The sequence below is a fragment of the Olea europaea genome, chromosome 15 (assembly GCF_002742605.1).
Source record: "Olea europaea var. sylvestris chromosome 15, O_europaea_v1, whole genome shotgun sequence".
NCBI classification, from domain to species: Eukaryota; Viridiplantae; Streptophyta; class Magnoliopsida; order Lamiales; family Oleaceae; genus Olea; species Olea europaea.
This window is the reverse complement of record NC_036251.1, coordinates 22,200,034-22,222,510: the sequence shown is the minus strand read 5'-3', so window position 1 is coordinate 22,222,510 and position 22,477 is coordinate 22,200,034. Positions and strand designations below refer to the sequence as shown.

At 34.3% G+C, this 22,477-nt stretch overlaps 2 protein-coding genes across 2 annotated transcripts; one reads left to right on the top strand and one right to left on the bottom strand.

Annotated features, from left to right (window-relative positions):
* The first annotated feature begins 4,157 nt into the window (after positions 1–4,157).
* LOC111410492 (probable cytokinin riboside 5'-monophosphate phosphoribohydrolase LOGL10) lies at positions 4,158–6,055 on the top strand. The gene is made up of 8 exons (XM_023040843.1): positions 4,158–4,409; positions 4,560–4,695; positions 4,791–4,888; positions 5,005–5,035; positions 5,143–5,242; positions 5,311–5,381; positions 5,454–5,597; positions 5,792–6,055. Exons 1-8 carry the CDS (start codon positions 4,333–4,335, stop codon positions 5,894–5,896), a joined length of 762 nt encoding a protein of 253 aa, XP_022896611.1. The 5' UTR covers positions 4,158–4,332; the 3' UTR covers positions 5,897–6,055.
* A 2,571-nt stretch (positions 6,056–8,626) lies between these two features.
* LOC111410489 lies at positions 8,627–17,509 on the bottom strand. The gene is made up of 3 exons (XM_023040842.1): positions 17,111–17,509; positions 12,177–12,562; positions 8,627–11,050 (listed from the first exon to the last, which is right to left on the bottom strand). Exons 1-3 carry the CDS (start codon positions 17,367–17,369, stop codon positions 8,960–8,962), a joined length of 2,736 nt encoding a protein of 911 aa, XP_022896610.1. The 5' UTR covers positions 17,370–17,509; the 3' UTR covers positions 8,627–8,959.
* Between the last annotated feature and the right edge of the window lie 4,968 nt (positions 17,510–22,477).

The window sequence follows — 22,477 nt, the reverse complement described above, 5'->3', positions numbered from 1 at the left end:
TAACACCTCTAGTTAGCATTATAGCTTTAGAGTCTACTTTTAGTGCAAGTAACATCGTTCTATCCGAAGTTAAAAACTGACTGAAAGAAGTATTTTGGAATTATTAATATGCGTGAATAATTGGTAAGACACTTATTTTCGACCGCAAAATAAGTATGCCGAAATTACGTGTTGTCAAGTAAGTGATACTTAATTTAATAATATTAATAAACTCATAATATTATTTTTAATTTTTTTAAAAAAATTGCACACGTAACAAATTGTTCATGTACAATTTTTAATTCTGACTATTCAAAATTTAAATAGCCAATTCCAAGCCTGAATAATGGAAGAGGGTTTTAAAAAAAAAAAAATTAAAAAACAAGAAAATCGATGAGCTCTTGAGCTAAGCTTATTCGGCCCTCGAGCTTGTACCCACAGCCACGAGCTCAAGGGCCAAGCCCTAGAAGAACAAGCCATAAGCTTGACCCATTGCCATCTTTTATAAAGACACAAATTATGGGTCACAAATCAAACATGTCTCATTATTTATTGGTTACAAAGTTATCCATTTTATTAGTCACAATTACCCATTTTATTACCTAATTATTTATTCACAAGCTCTTCATTTCACCCTACCACCACTCCACCGTCGTTAGCACCACCTAAAAGTCTACTTCCACCTCAAATACAAAATCCACCACTACAACATCCACCGCACCACCACCACTCCACCACCGTCAACACCACCCAAAACGCTACCACTCTCACCTCAAATCTAAAATCCACCACCACCACTCCTTCATCATTTGGTACTACCATAAACGTCGCCACTTCCACCTCAAATCCAAAATCCACCACCACCACAACATCCTCCGTACCATCACCACCTGCATCTCTACACGTAGATCTATATACTGGTATTTACCATCTGCTGTACCTTTCCCTACATTACAATTACACCCAGATGCTCACAACTAGACCCGGAAGCATGGTACACTACCTAAATCATCAATTGTAGATCTAAAACGAGTTTAGACTCAGTGTTTTTAAACACAAGTTCAGATCCAATGTTTTTAACATAGGTTTAGAAGCCGATTAACTCTTGTATTGACCATTTTTTAACTCGGTTTGAGATCCATTTGTAGTAGGCGAATAGGTTGCAGAGACGCCGTTAGCAATGCCGATCATGATACCACTTTAGGTATTCACAAGTGCATTAATGATCGTTGCATCAGCATCATACAACCAAAATCTCTAGAGGCTTGTTGCCATCAAATGCCTCTTCGAGAAAAAGACTATACCTATTACAGAGAGAGAGAGAGAGAGAGAGAGACGACGACGACGACGACCGGGAGAAGACAGCTGTCGAGAGAAGATGGAGGCTGGGAGCTATAGAGAGTAGAGAGATGCAACCTATTTGTTGTGGAGAGTGTGAGAAAATCGAGAGACAGTAGAGAGATAAATGATACATAAATTTTTTTAATTAATATTTATACCTGGTTATTGAAGAGAAAATAAAAACACCTTATCTTGAAATTCGTATTTAAAATGTAAAGCTTAGGATAATTTTATATGCACTTTAGTTCCAAACTTTCCAAGCGATCATAAAGACTGCCATATAATCCTTTTCATGCAAGGCCCAAAAACTTACTAAGATAACCATTAGTTGAAATTACACAAACTAATAGATTTAGATATCCCATTTCATAAATCATAAATTTAGTTTACTATTTCAAAAATTAGATTTTTTATTAATTAATTAATATATTTTAAATATTAATAATTATACTACAAAATTAAATATACATATTCATTCTATCAAACCCTAAATTTATCTTCATTCATCCCTTTCATTTTCTCTCTTTATATCTCACCTCCACCTCCACCTCCACCGCCATCTCCTTATCTCTCTCTTCATCGCAACATCGCCAATTGTTGATAGTTTCGACGGTGGATCTCCTATTTCTCTCTTCGCCGCCCCATCTCCTGTCTCTCTCTTTGCCATTGGTGTGTCTTTCTTCTCGCAAGTAGAACCATCGCCACTTCCTCTGCTCGAAATTTTCTCTATTTCATCTATTTTCTTGTGTTGATTGTTGTGGAGGCCAATGATTTTTGATAGTGTCGACGGTGGATATTGGACTTTTTAGGTGGGGGTTGAGGTCCGTGATAGTTGATAGTGCCAGCGGTGGATTTGGGGACTTTTCTTGTGAGGGTTGTGTTTGTGGTATGGTGGAGTGAGGGCTGTTGGTGGATGAGCACTACAGTGGTGGTGTGATAAGCTGTTGTGGGTGCGATTGGGTGAGTGGTGTGGTGTTGTGTTCGGTGGTGGTACTGTACTGTGCGCGGTGGTGGTGCTATGGTGCGACGGAGGTGTGGCAATGGTAATTTTGTGATGTAATGGTTGTGGCGGCGATGTGATGAGTTCTGTGATGCTATGGGTGTGGTGGTGGTTCTGTGATGTTGCGGGTGTGGGTGTGGGTGTGGCAATGGCGGTGGTGCTACCGTGATGCTGTGGTTGTGGCGGTGGTGCTACTGTGATACTGTGGTTGTGGCAATGGTACGATGAGTTCTGTGATGCAGTGAGTGTGATGATGGTGGTTCTGTGATACTGTGGGTGTAGTGGTGGTGGTTCTGTGATGCTTTGGGTATGGTGGTGGCGGTGGTGTTACTGTGATGTTGTGGGTGTGGCGATGGTGGTTCTGGCGCACGATAATTTTGGTGGCGTTATGGTTGATGACAATGGTGAGGTAGTGGTCACAAATGTTGGTGATCACAAATTATTTGGTTGACTGTAACTATTAAATTGGTTAATCTTTGACCAATAAAAAATATAAATTGTGAACAAGAAATAAAGTGTGATCTAAAAAATTGTTAATTTGTGACTATAATAAGTTGTGACTTATAATATTTGTGATTTGTCACCAATATATAAACAGTGACTTATAAATTTTTTTGATTTGTGATCGATGAACAAATTGTGAACTAAAATTTCGATTTGTAACAAAAAAATAATAAGTGACTAATTAAATCGTTAATTTGCAATCAAATTGTATAGATCTGTGATCTAAACACATGTAATTAATAAATTAATTAAATCATAAATAAATTTTAATAAAAATCTATTCTTTCTTATTTTTGAAATGTGTGATACTTAAACTCTTTCTTATGAATTTTTTCCTAACCATTGACCGCAAAGAAATGGACCATCAATCCATTATTGTTTTGTATTGTTGTACAATTCAATTATCTTTTATACTGTGAACCAAACGTTATCTTCAAGCCTTTCAAAGCAATAGACAGAGAGAATTACACTATAACTGAGCTGGAGAAACATTAGAAATTTATTGCAGATGCATTAGGACTCCAATCCATTCAAGTACAAGCATGCCTGTCGCAGTGGAACATATGACTACCTCATTTATTCCTGTTTCCAATGGAAGAATTTATTTCTTTTTCTCATGCATTGAGTTGAATCGTCTTCAACAAATCACCTTATTAGTATAGTAAAGATGCGAAAAAGCTAAAACTTCTTATGTCATATTAGTGCTTTATCTTGTCCTGCGCTTAAGTTCTTCCTTTCTTACAAAGACGTGTAGGATTAATCTTAAAATTATTTAACAGTAATCATGTTGTCAAGTCGACAAGAATGAAACATAATTATGTCTGTGTAGTTCAAAAGAAGTCATTAATGATGTTGATTACTCAAGTTACTTCTCCTAAAACATTGAACCGTGCTGTAAGATTATTTTTGGTATGAGGATTAGAAATAACTAACACTACAATAAGATTCTATTACTATTCATTTATTATATAATTCACCTTATAAAATGTGTCATGTATGTTTTTGCTGTCTTAGAGTAACTAATAATAGTCTTCTCGATTGCGTTTTAGACTCTTCGAGTAAATTCCATCTTACCAAACAAATTATTGACTTTGGAGATCAGACATGCACTGGTGACAAGAAATTACAACCATCCCCACCACTACTTTCGTATTCTCCAATCTCAACCACACAACATGCTCCAAGATTTTATTTAAAAAATTAAAAAGAGGAAACGATGAACAACAAATAATAGTTTGTGCGCGTGCATGCAATATAATACTGTTTTACTCAGTCAATGAACCCATAGTCTTTGTCTATTTCATTAATTTGAACGTTTTTCTTAAATAACAGAGACATATGTAGACGACAAATCTATCTAACTCAGATCAGTCTGATAAAGAACCTCTCTCTCTCTCTCTCTCTCTCTCTCTCTCTCTCTTTGATGTGGTGCTTTCTTCTATAGATTTCAAGAAACTGTCTTCATAATTATAATTTAAACAATATGGTTGTGTAGACAATAATAGGAGATGTGGAAATGGGCTCTCTTGATCCATGTTGTGTTCTTTTCCAACACTGATCAATTACTTGTTTTAGCTGACAAAAGGTAGTGTTTGGGTTTTTTTTTTTTTTTTTTTTTTTTTTTTAAAAGCCTCAAGGAGTGTGTCTGTCTGTGGGTTTTTGCTTCTGCTTTTTCCATACACAGACTCAGAACCTCTCTCTCCTCACCTACATAATCTTCCTAAGTCCCTGACAGAATGGAAGGAGAAGAAGGAACATCTACAATGGAAGAAAAGATGAGAAAATTTAAGAGAATTTGTGTTTTCTGTGGTAGTAGAACAGGTTACAAATCATCATTCAGTGATGCAGCCCTTCAGATTGGAAAACAACTGGTAAATAACATTTATATATTACCCGTCTTGTGATTGATTTGAACATCGAGATATCTAAATATGATTAATTAAGAATTTTTTTAATCCATGTCAAGGTTGACAGAAAGATTGATCTAGTGTATGGTGGAGGTAGTGTAGGATTGATGGGGTTAGTATCGAAAACTGTCTTTGATGGCGGTCGACATGTTCTCGGGTATGATTCCTGCCAAGTGATCATCAATACATATATAATCTTGTTTCTTGTCCACTTACAAATTTTCATATAGGATTGTCAAAAAAAATTCTTCTTGTTTTGATGTTTGGTTATAGAATAATTCCTAAAGCCCTCCTGTCACACGAGGTACTATTCTATTCTTTCTATTAAAAATTTTCTTACACAATCAATAAATGTGTTTTTAGCTTCCCAATAAATAGAATTAATCTATGATAGAAATGAATTTGTTGCAGATATCAGGAGAAACTATAGGAGATCTAAAAGTAGTGGAAGATATGCATCAAAGAAAGTCAGAAATGGCAAAAAATGCTGATGCTTTCATTGCCCTTCCTGGTATTAATTCTTCTTCATGCAAACACAATTTCACTTCCATTTTAACATTTATTTGTTTTTTAATTTAGGTGGCTATGGAACCATGGAAGAATTATTAGAAATAATAGCTTGGTCTCAATTCGGAATTCATGAAAAACCAGTAAATTTTTCTTCACTCATTCTTTTCTTATATAGCTTATGGTTCGAAATTTTGAAAGTTTTCTTTGAACAGGTTGGATTGTTGAATGTGTGTGGCTACTATAATAGCTTACTTGCATTGTTTGACAAAGGAGTGGAGGAAGGTTTCATAGAAGATTCAGCAAGACAGATAGTTGTTGTAGCAGACTCAGCAGAAGAGTTGATCAAGAAATTGGAGGTTTGATTACAATTATTAGTGTTTGGCTTACCTTAAAAACAAGTACTTATTTTCCAACATAAAAATATTATTTTGAAACATGCCCATAGGTTTGATGGGGTTGGAACTGAATTATTGGAGGATGACCAATAAGAGAGGCACTTAAAAGAAATGATTTACTGTTTTTTTCTTTATTTTGATTGGATATTTTGTAGGAATATGTACCAGTACATGACAGGGTTGCACCCAGACAAAGTTGGGAAGTGAACCAATTGTTGGTGTCTGAGTCTACTACAAGTGTGACCTCCCAAAAATCGTAGAGAATTAAGCTTTCTGTATAGAAATGTTTTCACAAAAGCTGTCATCTCGGCCTCTGTCAAAGAATTTGTCAAGGAAACTTTACAAGTAGTATGGTTGAATCTTATATATATATATATATATATAAACTCACTCATATTTGTATTAATATTTATTCAACGCATTTGTCAAAGAAACTGTACAAATAGCATGGTTGAATCTTAAATATATATAAAAACTCACTCATATTTGTATTGATATAAATGCATCCTTGTGTGAATCATGTAGTTCCATTTAAATCAGAAAGAAAGGGACAGCAAAACTGCAAATGTTACCAAACATTTGGCCCCTCTCTTTGCACTCATCAAGTGGGCTACTTCAAAGATTCCCATATCCTAATCACCCATTGAATAATCATAACATGATCTTTATGAATCTATTTTTATCAATTTAAGTAATGCATAATTTCCCATGCCCCCCTTGCCCTCCAATAGCCTCAATCGAATAAGCGCAAATATGTCAAGGTTACGCGAGATTATGACTTAAGACTATAAAATTGTTGGAATATAAATTAGATTCTGGAGTTAGAACGAAGAACAACCTTTCAATTTTTTGAATTTACAAAATGAAGAAGTCTCTACTATACCAAAAAATAAAAAATAAAATTAATTGTTTTAATCATGCAAAATTTATGTAAACAATTATTTACATGTAACACTTTCCTAAAGAAAAAGTTCCATAGAATGTAAACCACCCAATTAAATGATGACCCATGTCCAAGTATTACTGTTTGGAGTCCCTTTTGGGAGAATAAATTTTGCAATAATGATTTTTTTTAAGAGAATATGTGGTAAAGAATAGAAGAAGAATTTGATTTACGTACAAAATAATTTATTAGAAAAATGTGGTTAAAAATGAGTTTGGGGAAAAAATAATTTTTTAGAGAATGAGGCTCAAACATGCAATTACTTTTTACTCTCTCTCTCTCTCTCTCTCTTAACCAAATTTATTTTTTAGTTTCTCTTTTATTTTTATCCAGAAATTAAATTGACTCATTTAAGTTAATAAAATTAAACCAAAATTCAAAAAAAATGAAAATCATTGAGTTAATTCATTACAAATTATACAAGATCTATTCATGTATGAAGTGAATAAAATTTGTGTAATTTAAGTGTTTAAAAGTACGAAACATAAGCAGGTTCATGCTTAAGTTTCACCTTGGAATTTGTTTTTATTTCTAACGTAAAACGCATTGTTGAATATATTGGCGCCCAACTATATCAAGAATCTTTATGTTCATGAGGTAATTTTGCAAGAAATTAAAGTGTTTTTGATAAAATTTTAATAAATTTTTCAATTGATTAAACTTCATTTTAACCATCCATTTTATGAGATCCACAACTTTTATCAATATTTCAAGTACTCATTTCATCGACTTTTAACAAAATTTGCTAAATTTTTTTATCAAAAACTTCGTAAAACAACACCATATTCTTTGATTCAACTTGCCTTGATAGTAATGTAGGTTCTAGAATCACATAATTATATTTTTATAATGAATTTCTGCCAGTAAAATTAGCTTTCTACAAATTTTATTCACTTGATATATAAATAGGTATCTAGTAATATGCAATATATTACTTGATGACACGTATCGTCATTTGAGTGGTAGTTCGTAAAAAAGTGAGGAAGAATAGAGTAAAAATTTAATTATGACACAAATAATCACACGTAATCGATAGACTGGGTGATCTTACCATATTAACGTATAGAATTTTCTATCCCGTGTGGTGCACTTGGTTTGTGCTCCTATTTTTAGTGACTCCTAACCATTTTCAGAGCAGCATTATATAGAGGAACATGACAGGCCAGTACAAAAATTGGAATGTCCTTGGGTGTGGACCAATTGCCTATGATATTCAAAGGGCCAATAAGAGATTTGTCTATAAATTTATAGTATTTTTTGTGTGGGATTCTGATGAGTGGGTTCATTCTTGTAATTTCCTTCTGATTGTTCTTTGCGCCTTCTCCTGTCATGGACCAAACCCTGAAAGGAGTTTTCCCATCATCAATCACCAAGAAAGCATTTTTCCACCTACAATGAGTCCTCAGCCATATAACAATAAAATCTCAATACAGTTCAAGTCTCAAATAAAAACAGCAGCTACTTAACAGCGTTCTTAAAAATTTTCTTAAACACAAGACTAGCATTACCGAAATTAAGTTCATCGACGACCAAACATCCTTGTTTGACATCCATTAAAATAAGTTTTGAAATAGTGATTTTTTTAAAAATATATTGTTAAAATGTAGTAATTTCAAGTTTACGTGCAAAATATTTTTTTGTGTGAATATGTGATTGAAAATAAATTTGTAGAAAAAAAAGAGAGAGATCTGATTTAAGGGGTGTCAAATGGGGGCCTACCCCTCTCACACCAGTCACATACACCAAGAAGGGGAACAAAGGTAACATTGCCTTCATCTTCCCAATGCACTCACCTTATGCACACGTTTACAGCATGTTTGGTACATAGTAACGAAAACAACTGAACAATCAAATTGTTTTACTTCCTTAATATTGTCCATGGTTGCCCACACAAACTTACCAAATATGCCATTAAGGCACTATCACATAACTGTATGGAAGACAACAGCAGGAGGAAGCAAAGCTAAAGGCCAACGGAGATGTGAAGAAGTTCACATGTCAGAAAAAACAAGAAATGAGTAAATACTAAATGAAAATTAGAGGAGAATGAAATCCAATTATTGAGGCTAACCATTAAAAATATAGAAACTAGATGTAGTAAATGAAAATGCAGATTCTTAAATAAGAAAAACTAGCAACGAAAGCTAGAGAGGAGCTAGAAATAAACCCCTCTTCAGTAGCTGTGTGTGGAAGTGAAAATGAACGATGCCATTAATGAACGTGCACCGTTAGGTTTCACATATTAATAATGAGAAACAAGCAATGTACCCACATTATGCCGCTCTCAGATACAAACCGATGATCACAGAATAGGGCAAGATGGTGTGTAGCTTCATATAGTTATAGATATGTACATTTTCTATTTCAGGAAGGGGTACACTCAGATGAGAGAGACGGGCATTTCCGGGTTGCTGGGACCAGAGAGGTTACACAATCCATCCTCCATGTTCGAAGGCACATCCATAGAGGAAATTCCCACATCCACCAAAAGATGGTCACTTGTTCCAATGGCTGTTGGTTCACTATCATCCATGACAATGTTTTTTTCCTCAGCACTCAAAACTACATCACCAGTATCCTGAATGAAAGGAGCCTCAACATTTGATTCTGCTGCTCCATCTAAAAGAACTTCAAGGGGGGCCGTAAGACTGGTGTAATCATTAAAATCGAATTTCACTTCTAGAATAGGAATATCAAAATCCAACAAAGAAGCACGTGAAGATTCACAATTTCCAGTCAAGTTATCTTTACAGCACCCTTCTACAGCTACATACTTGGTGCATTCAGCATTTTCTTGTAGTGTATCAGATGTATTCCCAGACTCATGTCCTGAATCCTGCTCTGAAGTAATGTACTTACCGACATCGTCAACGAAGACACTGCTGGGTTCTCTTAGTTTAGTTTCGCCAATAATCTGGCAACTGTCATTTGCCAAGTCTTCAGCTTGATCAAGTACAGAATCGATACTGTTACCCATAGAACTGCAACGAGTATCTTCTTTAAGAGAACTGTCTTGTGCACTTGATTCAGATATTTCACTTAAGTGTCCATTATCAAGATATGTCCTACTTTTCCCAGCACATGCAGCACTAGAAGTTGACCCCAAATCATGCAGGCTCTTATTTCCAGTAAAATACCATGAGTTTGCAGTAGCTGCAGGGTTTTCACGTTGAACGTTTGGAGAAGCTATCTCACTACAATAGCAATTCTTGTCATCTCTAATTACAGAAGCTAAATCTGAAGGAGACTGGGTGTTGTTTAATTGCTCTTCATCACCGATTTCCTTTTCAGTAAAATCAGGGGCTGCAACTGCAAAAGTTTGGGTATAATGCGAAGACTCTTCGCAGCCATTTTCCACAGTGGAGGAGTCGTTTTCATTAAATTGAAGAGATACAGCATGTTGTGAATGTTGGTTTTTCTCACCCACTCTAGTAAATCCAGAAGTCGTTTCAATGTGTTCTGAAGAATGAGTTGTAGCAGCAGACAAGAACCCAGTAAGTGCTGCAGCTAAAGCTGCATTAATTGAAGTTTGCTTAGATTTTACACAAGGAGAATCCTTCAATTGTTCCAAATCATCATTGTCTTCTTCGTACCCATCGCACAAAAACTCAGGAGCACTAACCACAAGACTTGGATGAGAATATGGAGCATTCAGTGAATTGGGTGCATTATGGGATAAGTTGGATATGTTACTAAAAGAAAACTCCTTTTCCAATCCTGATTGCTCACAAGGCTGATAATTACTTCCCTCATTGTGGAATGAGCTGGAGTTGGATTGACTGCATGAGACTGAAGGAGCAGATATTCTCCCACAATGTGACATTCCAGATTTCTGAGAGTTTTTAGCAAATATTTCCAGTTGCTGCTCTACCTTTTGAAGCCTTGCCTCCATACTCTCAATGGGCTTAAGTATTTTTTCTTCAAACCTCAAGCATACATCTTCTACTTTACTTACTCGAGAAATAAGCTGTTCCAAAGCTCTTTCAAGACGTTCCTGTGGCAAGTCTTGCATGTCTTCTGGCTGAACACGAGCCAATGTGGATGGCTGGAAGTTAGCTGCCTCAGATGCACTCTCATCACCTTTCTGCAACCTCTCATACTGCCGATTAACTGCCGATTCTTTAATATGGTTCTTCCTATTAGCAATCTCAGTTGCATCTATTTTTGGCAACCCAGATTCAATTTTACCATCCTTCTGCACTTCACCAGACGCATGTGTGTCTAGTACATGTCTGTTACCTGATTTGGACAATTGCATAAGCGCAGGGACGAGCATGGCCACTAGGGAACCTCCGTTTGAGCTTCCTTGCTGCATAGCCTGATTTCCTGCATCAATTGACTCAACAGGGTCCGCATATACATAAATTTCATCAATATATACACAATCTTTATCCTGAAGAGATAGCAAGCGAATTGTGAGCACTGTGCAAGGATCTGCATCGCAGATTTGTGCAGTCGCCTCGTAGATATCCTGAGTATAAAGATCAGAATACCGGACATTATCATCAATGTAACCTTATTTTTCATACAGAATTGATGATGTGGAACATAACACACAAAGAGATCAGGGAGAGAAGAGAGAGAGAGAGAAATGGATATAGATTGAGAAAGAAGATTTCAATATTCAATCATGAATAGTATAGTCAGCCAAATAATGAAATTCTAGGTTCCTTTTCATAGCGCAAAGGAGTCAAATCTAAGGGAACTTCTAATAAGTAACAGCTACTCAAAATAATAAAATTCTAGATAATCGTAACTCATAAATATTTATCTAAATCAAACTCTAGCTATATTCCTATCAACTAAGAATATCTTTCATTCCCCATCAATTGACCTTTTAGACTTTCCACCATGAAACCACCAAGCAAAATTGAAAATGATATGTGATGTCCCAACTCCCAATCGTTATTGTTGTCCATTAATTGATTCTTTACAAATGAAGCAAGAAGTACAAGGAGATAGTCTCTCATTTTCATTTGGTGGGAAAGCAAAAAGCTGTTGTTGTACCTTTAAAAGAATAATGAAAAGATTATCAAAGTTCCAGAACATACATGTCAATTAGTATACCATTTGTTTTAAGAAGATTATAGAACATATAAGCAGAATGATGATGTAAACTTTACAAAATGACCTTAACTCCCTTCAAGAGCATCCCTCCGACAATGAAGTGAGCAATAACACCGTTCTAGACCAATAAAAGGGGAGGTGATTGCTACATGACAGGAAATCAATTAGAACAATCTTATAAATGATGGGTATCATTAGTTTGAATTTATGTTGAAGGATCAACTTCTATGAATTTTCACTTAAGTGTTTATGATCTTTCTTTCCTTGGCAATTTTATTCAGAAAATGAAAAAGTAGGTGTTATTATCCTTAAATAACATTTTTTTTCCCTTTTAAATGAAGTAGAAAGACACTCTTTTGTTTTCTATATAGAGATAAGATATTTTTACCATTTGCATCTTTTATAGAAATAAGTAAGTTAAAATGAGGTACTACTTCGAACTGTACGACACATTTATGCAACAAGAAAATTGCAAAAGCAAGAATCACGAATTAAGAGGTTATAAATAAGCATGGACTGGAACACTATACCTGAACCTTTTTTCTTCTGTTTGTATTGGTAGTCTTGATTGAAGAAAAATCATTTTTCCCACTGTTGATATGGGTTTTGTTTGAGGAAGAACTTCTCCCATCCTCCGGGGCTTTAATGTTTATCCAATCGTCTTCACTAGTGACAATACTCCCTCCATCTGTTAATTCCTCAGTTAGTTCTCCTATGAAACCCACCTTATGCTCCTTCGTGATGTCTTCAGAGCCAGTTGTTTGGAGAAACATTTCATTTCTTTCAGCAACACCACAGCGAACAGTACAAAGGTACTCATTGCTACTCTGTGGAGAATTTGCATAGTATATCTCATACACACGAGCAGTACTTCGAACATAAACTTGACCTATGTCATGCTTTTGCCTAAAACATACTACAGGAACACAGATATTTGTAGTCAGTTTGAGAATGCAGAAAGTTCTAAGAGAGTGTTGTGTGATTTACTTTGAATACAACTCATATATCCTAGATAAGAAGGAAGATAAAAGAAAGTGCACATGATTTAGAAAGAGCTATGATCAAAGCCAAAAGAATGGTAGCACATCTGATGCAACTGGAATTAACTGACTGAATCATAACAGACTTCAGACGTCTAAAACAAACTAGAGTGGGTCCATCTCAAGGAAACGACTTTTGCTTGAAGTGAAAGTGTCCATGTAAAATGACAAAATTTTCTTAAAGAAAGGTTAAAAAGCGTGATTTCTCATTTATTAGCCTCTTCAAGTTTTAGGAATGAAAGTATTTTAGTCATATTGATGAGCCTCATATTAGTTGATTTTCTCTTTATACTAGTTTCACATGGATAGCATCGATAATCTGTGAGTCTCAGATTAGTTAATAAATGCATTCTTTATGAGGATAGGAAGTCTTGGATTTAATTACATAAGCTTCCTATTTAGAGTCCTGGTCATATGGTCGTCGTAAGTCCGATAAATCTACATATGTACTCTCCTTATTTTGGATAATGCCGATCATTTTAAAAGTTTAGCAATGATATGATGATATCTTCTTACCAAAGGTAAGAATTAAGATGATTCTCCTTACCTTTTGTGAGGCTTCTTCTACCACAACCACTACTACATAATTCATCCTTCTTGAAAGGCAATTCATTCTTTAAATCAACAAAAGTCAACACTTATAGAATAATCCTTTCCTAGATCATAGACAGCAAACTTCAACATCTCAAAAGTTGCTATCGACAAGTACTGTTCATCAATGCACAAATGGAATGTGAGATTCTTTCCTTTCTAAATCCTTAAACTCCATACTTTTTATCTCTTATTTTTCCATATCTAGATCATTCTAGACTAATGCTTTCCCCTCACTTTCAGCAGCACACTTTCTGAACTATGCAGATATAGACTCCATACTTCTATTGCATATTTAAAGAGTCTTTTAATACTAATATCCATGATTGCACAAATCTAGGCATAATCTCCTATATATATATATATATATATATATAGGAGATTATGCCTAGATTTGTGCAATCATGGATATTAGTATTAAAAGACTCTTTAAATATGCAATAGAAGTATGGAGTCTATATCTGCATAGTTCAGAAAGTGTGCTGCTGAAAGTGAGGGGAAAGCATTAGTCTAGAATGATCTAGATATGGAAAAATAAGAGATAAAAAGTATGGAGTTTAAGGATTTAGAAAGGAAAGAATCTCACATTCCATTTGTGCAAAAAAAAAAAAAAAAAAAATTTTATTTCCCAGTGTATAAAGTTCTAGTCAACCTAAGGAAATTATATCAAATTCAAGGGAATGATTAGATAATTGTTTTAGATATTTGGATCCTCCCAATAACTATTTGCACTCAAGTAGTAACTAGGGATGAACACGATTTAGTTTGGACGATTTGTGACAAATTTTTAAACCAAACCTTTTAAAGTGGTTTGAAATTCTTTCAAACCAAGCCAAACCACTTTCTTCGGTTTGATTCGATTTTAAACCACGGTTTAACTTACAAAAAAAATAGAATATATTGAACAAGTTAGCTCATAAATATTAATCTACAATTCACGATAAATATAAATAGTTAAATTATAAATATTACAAACTAAAGTTATACACTTCTAATCTTTACAATGCAACAATATGATAGAAATATTTTAGTTCTAATATCTTAGTTGATACTAACTGACACAATATCTACAATTATGATACATGATTCAATCTCTGCACAAAGATAAGAATATATCAAATTCATTTATTAATTATAATTGATATATATAAAGCAATTGTTAAAAGAAAATGAATAGAAAGATAAAATACAATGATACCTTCTACAACTTTCTATGAATCATCTAATGTTTCTAACTTATCCAAATATTAATGAATCAATATAAGTTTATTATTACTATGCAACTAATTGTTAGGGCAAATCATTGCCTCAACCATATTTGTACTCAATGAACTCCTAAAAGAATCAAGAATCCAATCAATAATAGGAAATGCAAACTCAAAAACAATTATGGAAACTTGAATAGTTAACACATTTGGCAATTTGAAAGACAAACTTGTACATATTTACTACCTAAGTAATATGTTGAAATGCACATTGATCAAACCTTCACAACGACCATTTAAGTAATTTACCAAGTCATTCTAACAATTAATGGTAAAACCTACCAACTAAGTTAAAATATAAATAAAAAATTGGGTGACTTGACAAGGAAATTAATACGTAAATAAATAAACATATTGTCCAGCTAAAACTTTAAGGAGGTCCGGTATAAATCAGAACAAAACAACATAATTATCAATAAAATATAGCAAAAAATAAGAAATTTTGGGGTCCTGCTTGATCCCTATTTTTGGGGAAAATAGATTTTGGAATATGGATTTTTTGGGAGAATGTATGACTAAAAAATAAGAATAATTTTGAATTTTCAAGTAAAATTATTTTATGAGAGAATGTGTGGTTGAAAATGAGTTTTAGAATAAATGAGTTTTGGAAAAATGGAGCAAAAACATATATTGAGTAAATTGACTTGGAAATTTAGGCTGAATTTGAGAAAATTATTAGTAGAATCAAAGTAAATGGTGTGAGTTTGAATTAAAATCTAGATAAAATTATCTAATCTCGTGATGGGCGGCCAATAAATATGGTTCAATAGCAATCGTTCAGCACTTCAGTCAATTTGAGGGTTTCAAATTCACAATTGTGATGATTGACGGGTATTTGAGTATTATTTAATTAATTCATTGAAATAGATAATTGTCTAACTTGAGTTTAATTGGGTGTCAATTTAAAACTGGGATGTGTTTAGCTTTGATTGAGTTGGGATAAAATTTAAATTAATTTATTTTACATATTCTTTTATAAATGGTTTGGCAATTTGATATGATTTGCAAAAATTGAAACCTAAACAAACCACTTTGAAACGGTTTGGTTCTGTTCGAAACCAACACGTTGACAAATTCACATGGATCCAAACCAACGGTTTCAAAGAGATATTTCGATTTGGTTTGACGATTTGATGATTTCGTTGTTCAGCCTTATTAGTAACTACTTCATAAGTATGGGAGCAAAATTTTAGCAATATATTTGATATTTTCGTGGATTAAACTCTCTTCTTAAAGCCTTATTTCTTAATGATAACCCACGTCAGTGCTCATTAAAATAAGCCCTTCCCTATTATACTGTCAATAATTCTCATTTTATTCTTTTAATGCATTCAAAGATAAAAGTACATAGCTCACATATGGCCCCTGTTTGTTAAGTATAAAAATATCATATTTTTAGTAAATTTTGACAAAAATTAATGAAATGTGCGGTTGAAAATTCGATAAAAATATTGAGTCCCATGAAACGTGAGGTTGAAAATGATTTTAGGGAAAAATGAGTTTTAAGAAATGGGGCCAAACAGGGACATAGTTAGCCATACGTCAAGAATAACTCATAAAACACATAACAGCTCCAACAGCCAAGTCAAACCATGAATTAATTTAATATGTTGGTGTCCTTTACAGCATATGAAAAAGAAACCAGTAAGCAGAAAAAATTGGGATCTTTAAATCAAGTCATCCGATGTTAAAGCAACATATGAGTTTGTTTTGGTGTCAAATACTAATGGTAGGATACTCCGTTGTTCTAGGCATAAGTTGCAACTGAATTAGTTACTAATTACAATTCAAACTCTAAACAAAGGTCAAGATTCTCGTACAATATAAATCTAGAGGGTGAAACTTTGCTGCACACAAACAGACACAGAAAGCAATTAGGACGTAGATCAGATACACAGTACAGCATGATCATAGATATTTTCACTTTCAGCCCTTTAGCAATTGCATTAACCCTCTCGCCCTCCCCTCGCTCAATATCCTAATAAAATGCCTTCATTTTCCTGAACTACAAAGTGAATTCGTAAAATGCCTTCAATTGTATTAACCCTCTCGCCCTTCCCTAACTCAATATCCTAATAAAATGCCTTCATTTTCCTGAAGTACAAAGTGAATTCGTACAGTATGCACACAACTTTAAGCTATTGTCAATACAGAATTATAGCTTTGACAAATCAAACTGCAGATTAACAGAAAGACGCTAAAAACTTATAAATATATACATCATCAAAAACCAAAAAAATAAATTTGATACTACTATAGTCCATACAACAAATTTTGGTCAGTCCCGTGCTCTATCATTATTTGTTCTACTTCTAGATTAGAAGATTTTTTTTTCACTCTTCAATATACATATTTTTTTTTTCCGGGTACTGAAGTATGTACATATTTCTTCAGCAAAACTGAATTAAAATTTGGCATATATAAAATTAGAAAATTTTAATTTTAATGGACACACTTCGACATGATCAAACCCTCATGCTAAATGCCTAAGAAAACCTATCAAAACCCAACAAAAAAATAATAATAATAATAATTAAGTAAAAACTCAGAAACAAGATTTTCGCTTACTCTTTATATCACAAGGACCGGAATCGGGTGCGGGGAGCTCGAGAACAAGAGGAGATTTCCGGGTCGGATCTTGTTGGTCCGAGTCAGTAATCGGGTAATCGAAAGATTCAACGGTAACAGACGATTCAAGACAGCCGTAAGCAATGGCCCAATTGGTCTCCGAGTTCCATGGAGCCATATAACTATTGTTGATGTTCATATTGGTGTTGATATGGTGTTCTTGGTCGGTGAGAGTTGTTTCCCTTTGTTGAATTTCCATTTTTATCGGGTAGTACTGGAGCGATTGTGTGTATAACTCTATATAGATTATAGGAGTAGCTTGCTGGATTGATGAAAGAAAATATGAACTTTAGAGTTTGCAGTGTAGTTGTGAAGTGATAGTTCTGAATTGTTTGCCACAGCCAAAGGTCGGCAGTCGGCTTACAATTTATTAAGGGAAAATTGCAGCAGCAGTCCCTAATATTTTTTTTTTGCAGACTTTATCTTAACCTTTATTTTATGCCAACAAAGGTCCCTAATCTTTCATAAATATATACCTGAGGTCCATCTGAACGGAACCATCCAAAATACCATCAGTTGACAGGGAAAATTTCTTAAACTATCTGCTACGCAATGGTTTTATAGGATGTTAATACCTATTTGGACGGTTTTATTGGATGTCGATTCTTTAATATTTCCGATCAACTGACGGTGTTTTGAATAGGTTCTATCCAGATGAATCTTAGGTGCATATTTATAAAAGATTAGGAACCTCCTCCGCTAGCACAGAATGAAGATTAGAGTAAAATCTGCTAAAAAATAAAAAGTTTAGGAACTTTTCCATTTATTAAGATGAAATTTGTCCTTATAGTAGTTTGGGATTAAAAATTAGAAAACAAATTTTGAAGAGAATATATTTTGAAATAGTAATTTTTTTTTTAAAGAATGTGTTGTTAAAAAATAAGAAAAAATTAGAATTTATGTGTTATATTAATTTTATTGAAAAATGTGCGGTTAAAAATACGAGGAAAAAAATATATTTTTGAAATAATGGAGGCCAAACAAAGGCTTTAGCAAGGACTTAGGTTCACAATTGTTCAAGAAGAGGATGGGGCTTGAAAAATTAGTTTAGCCTCCATTCAATAGGAATTATAATCAAACTTTAATTAAACTAAAGTCAATAAGTAATTTTAACCCAATATTTTGTGAGATCCATAATTTTTTCATCACATTTCATCAACTTCCATTAATCTACTAAAAATATGATGTTGATCCCACCAAATAGGAGCTTAATATTTTTTACAAAAAATAACTTCATTTTCATATATTAATTTGACCAATATTTTCGCTAAATTTTTAATTAGTTAGCTTAATGTGAAAATTAACCCAATTCGTACAAAATAAATTTTAATTTCAAAAATAAAGTATTAATAATTTTTTTTTATCAAAAATCAAGTGTAATCCACCCTAACCCTTCAAAAAGGATTAAAGTGTCTTTTCTTTCAAATACGTTGTCGACCACCAACAATCCTTATCACTTCCTTTCTCTCTTTGACACAAATAGCCCTATCGTGAGATCATTGTTGCACGATCATAGACTGTTACCCTCACCTTTGAAGCCCACAGGAAAGTTCAACGGTGGTGAAAACTTGATTGGGGAAAAGCAGATCTAGTAAGCTATTTTGCTCGAAACTTCTCTTGCGAGCGTTTTATCCGATAAAGAAGAGGAAGTGCTCCCACCATGCTTGGTCGGGCCTTTTCGTCAATAGTTGGATCCGATTTTTATTAAAAATCAAGTGTAATCCACCCACCCGCCATAAATCCTCAAAAACTAATTTAATAGTCCTTTCTCTGAAATACATCGCCAACCACGATTATTATCTCCCTCTACGACGCCAATAGCCCTACCGTGAGATCAGTGTTGCATGACCGACGACTATTATCCTCACCTTTGAAGCCCATCGTAACCTTTAAAAATGGGTAGGAACTTGATGTGGAAAAAGCAGATATGGCAAGCTATTCTGCTTGAAACTCCTCCTCCGAATAGTTTCTCCGATGAATAAGAGGAAGTCTCCCCCACCATGCCAGGTTATGACTTCTTCGTTGACAGATGCATGCAATTTTTATGAAAAATCAAGTGTAACCCACTCATCCTAACCCTTCAAAAAGGGATTAAAGAGTCATTTCTCTCAAATACGTCACCAACCACCAACAATCCTCATCACTTTATCTCCCTGTTCAGTGCAAATAGACCTATCGTAAGATCAATGTTGCACGACTGTCGACCGTTACCCTTACCTTTGAAGCCCATCGGAACCTTCAATGATGGTGAAAATTTGATTTGGGAAAAGCAGATCTAGCAAGCTATTATGCTAGAAGCTTCTCCTTCAAACTATTTCTCTAATAAATAGGAGGGAGTGTCTCCCACCATGCTTGGGCAAGGCTTCTTCGTCAACAAGTGGATGCTATGTTTAACAAAAATCAAGTGTAACCCACCCACCTAACCCTTCAAAAATGGATTTAAAGAGTCATTTCTCTCAAATACGTCACTGACTACAACAACCCTTATCACTTCATCTTCCTCTTCAACGTAAATAATCGTACTGTGAGATCAGTGTTGCATGACCATCGACCCTTACCCTCATCTTTGAAGCCAACTGGAACCTTCAACAATGGAATGGACTTGATTTGAGAAAAGCAGATCTAGTAAGGTAGTCTGTTTGATGCTTCTCCCGTGTGCGATTTCTCCATTGAATAAGAGATAGCGTCCCCCCATCATGCCTAGTTATGGCTTCTTCTTCGGTAGATGGAAGCGATTCCGCAGGGTAAGATCCACTTTCAAAGAAGGAAATTGATTGATTTGTTGATTTATTGATTCCACCGAATGAAGGCCATGAATATATTTAGAGAAGCATATTTTAGGAGTGACGCCACCAAGTGCAAAGAAGGGTACTAAGACTGCAATTTAGGTGGTAGTAATAGGAGGTCGGAGGTGGAGATCATGATGGATTGGAGGTGAATGTGGTGTGGATTTGAGGAGAAGGTGAAATCTGATGGTTGTTTGATTGAGGTGCAAATGGTGTTGGCGCGTTGCATGCAGGTGGTGGTGCGTTGGAGGGAGATGTGAAGTTTAGTAGTTGTGGAATGAGGTTCATGTTGTGATGGTGTGTTGTGCATTTGAGGTGACGATAACATTTTTGGGTGGTGTTGACGGTGGTGGTGGGTGGGACGAGATGAAAAGTGATTGTGATCTATTAAATATATTATTTGTTACTAAAATACATGATTGTGACCCACAAATTGTCTCTCTAAGATTATGACGGTGTGATACTTGTGATTATTATGTGACAAATTGTGTCATCGAGATTATGATTGTGTGGTACTAGTGATTATTACGTGACTATGACAATAAATTGTATTATTGTTAGCATGACATGTTTAAATAAATTATAGATCATAATATTTTATTGAAAGTCACAAAATATAACCACCTGATTTTTGAAGAAAAATTCCACAAATTTATTATTTTTGAAAATTTATTTTAAAATCTTTGTAATCATGTATTTTTCCCTAGCTTAATTATTACATCATGTAAAATGATGTAATATTTCGACAAATTCAAGATATAATATTTTAGGATTATTCTACTTGTACATTCATGTGGTAATATAATACACAAGTGCTATTCTATCATTGACTAGTAGAAAAACAAAAAATTTCCACCAACCAATGACAAAATGCCATTTGTGCATTATGTCATCTAGAATGTACACTTGAGTGTACGCGTAGCAAAATAATTCATTATATTGAATAATAGAATTCTACAGCAATAATTGGATTTTATTCAAACTACTGGAGATACAAGCCAATTTCATATCCTAACTGATGTCTTTTCGGCCTCGGGCAGTTTCACCACTACTTAATCTGCAAATGCTAAATTGTTGCTCATTAAAGGATCCCATTCATTTGCAGACTGTCGATGACACAATTTGAAACAATTAATTGAAAAGGCTATTTTACATCAAAAGTCTACAGCACAAGCAAAGCAACGAGCTTCACTTTCCAGTAGCTTCGGAAAACCAGACAACTCAATAGTCGTTCAACTTGTTGAAACCTAAATCTTCACATGCTTTACTACTTGCTTTCAAGAGCTCTAAACCTACCAACACAGTATCTAGTTATCATGCGTATAAGTACTAAATCAATGTTTCTGCTTCTGAGAAACAAAACAGATTCTTTGTTTCCCGAGTTCAAAGTCTTAGACTTTTCCATGATCGAGAACAATAGGCTTTCCTTCAAGGACTTCTACTATCGTCCCCCCTATTCCTGAAAGAAATGATATAGAGACTTTAATATCCATACGACAATAATATATCTTTGAAAATATGGAGACTTCAATAAAGAAACAATATAAAAAAATATGGGCCATCCTCAATCCTTGTCCGAAGGATGAAAACACTAATTCTACCCTTGGAAAAGTGATATGGGGGCCTTCCGGATCTGACTTCATGTAAAATCAATTTCAAGTTTGAAATGATTTATGTACTAACTACATGCTTGCAAACTCCTATCTTATATGAAAGCAAGGAAGGAACTCACCAGGAGTCGTATGATGGTTGATGAATTTCCACTCTTTTACCAGCAGTATCCTTTCCCAATTTTTGCAACATCCGGTTAGCATCCAAGAATTCACTAACTGGATCATCGTCCCCGGTGATTGATGTTTTATCGTCAAACATTGTTGGCCTCCTTCTTTTCAACCTTTGGCCCTTGACATAATTTATCTTATCCTTCCCATAAACAGGCAAAGAATCTTGTTTCCAATATTCGAAGTATTGAGAAATTTAAATTTTCATACAAGATTTGAGATCCTTCGTCACAGACTCTGAAATAGATTGAATTTTACTATAATCATCAATCAAATTACCAGAAACAATGTGTCCATCCTCTGTATACTTCAACGAAGAGTACTTGTTTCTCTTGCTAACTGTGAGTTCAAATCCACTCAGTGTAGATGCTCCATCATTGGTACTTTTTTTTCCTCGTAAAGTACGTGTATCCAGCTACAGAACTGATTCAGAGTTGACCTTCTTGATCTTTATTAAGATGCCCCCCCTTTTCTCTCAACTTGAAATCTTTTGGTTGATCTGCACAATCTATTCAATGTTGATAATCAAAATGTGGTGAAACGTCATAGATATGATGAAAAAGATGAGTCATAATAAAGCTAGATAACAGTGGATAACAATGTTCAAATTCAGCATGTAAACAAATTTTATCACCACATTTAGTCGCAGTACCTGTTGACCCATATCATCAGAGCCTTATGGACACATTAAAAATAAGCATTTCATAACATAATTATAAATTTTCAAAATGATGTATTAC

Excerpts from the sequence above, each read along its gene's own strand:
- LOC111410489 (XM_023040842.1), bottom strand. The coding sequence starts at position 17,369 with ATGGAAATTCAACAAAGGGAAACAACTCTCACCGACCAAGAACACCAT. Across the intron at positions 12,563-17,110 it reads CGGTCCTTGTGATATAAAGA|TATGTTTTAGGCAAAAGCAT; the intron begins GTAAGCGAAAAT and ends GTGTTCCTGTAG. Across the intron at positions 11,051-12,176 it reads ACAGAAGAAAAAAGGTTCAG|GATATCTACGAGGCGACTGC; the intron begins GTATAGTGTTCC and ends CTTTATACTCAG.
- LOC111410492 (XM_023040843.1), top strand. The coding sequence starts at position 4,333 with ATGTGGAAATGGGCTCTCTTGATCCATGTTGTGTTCTTTTCCAACACT. Across the intron at positions 4,410-4,559 it reads CTTGTTTTAGCTGACAAAAG|AATGGAAGGAGAAGAAGGAA; the intron begins GTAGTGTTTGGG and ends AGTCCCTGACAG. Across the intron at positions 5,598-5,791 it reads AGTTGATCAAGAAATTGGAG|GAATATGTACCAGTACATGA; the intron begins GTTTGATTACAA and ends GATATTTTGTAG.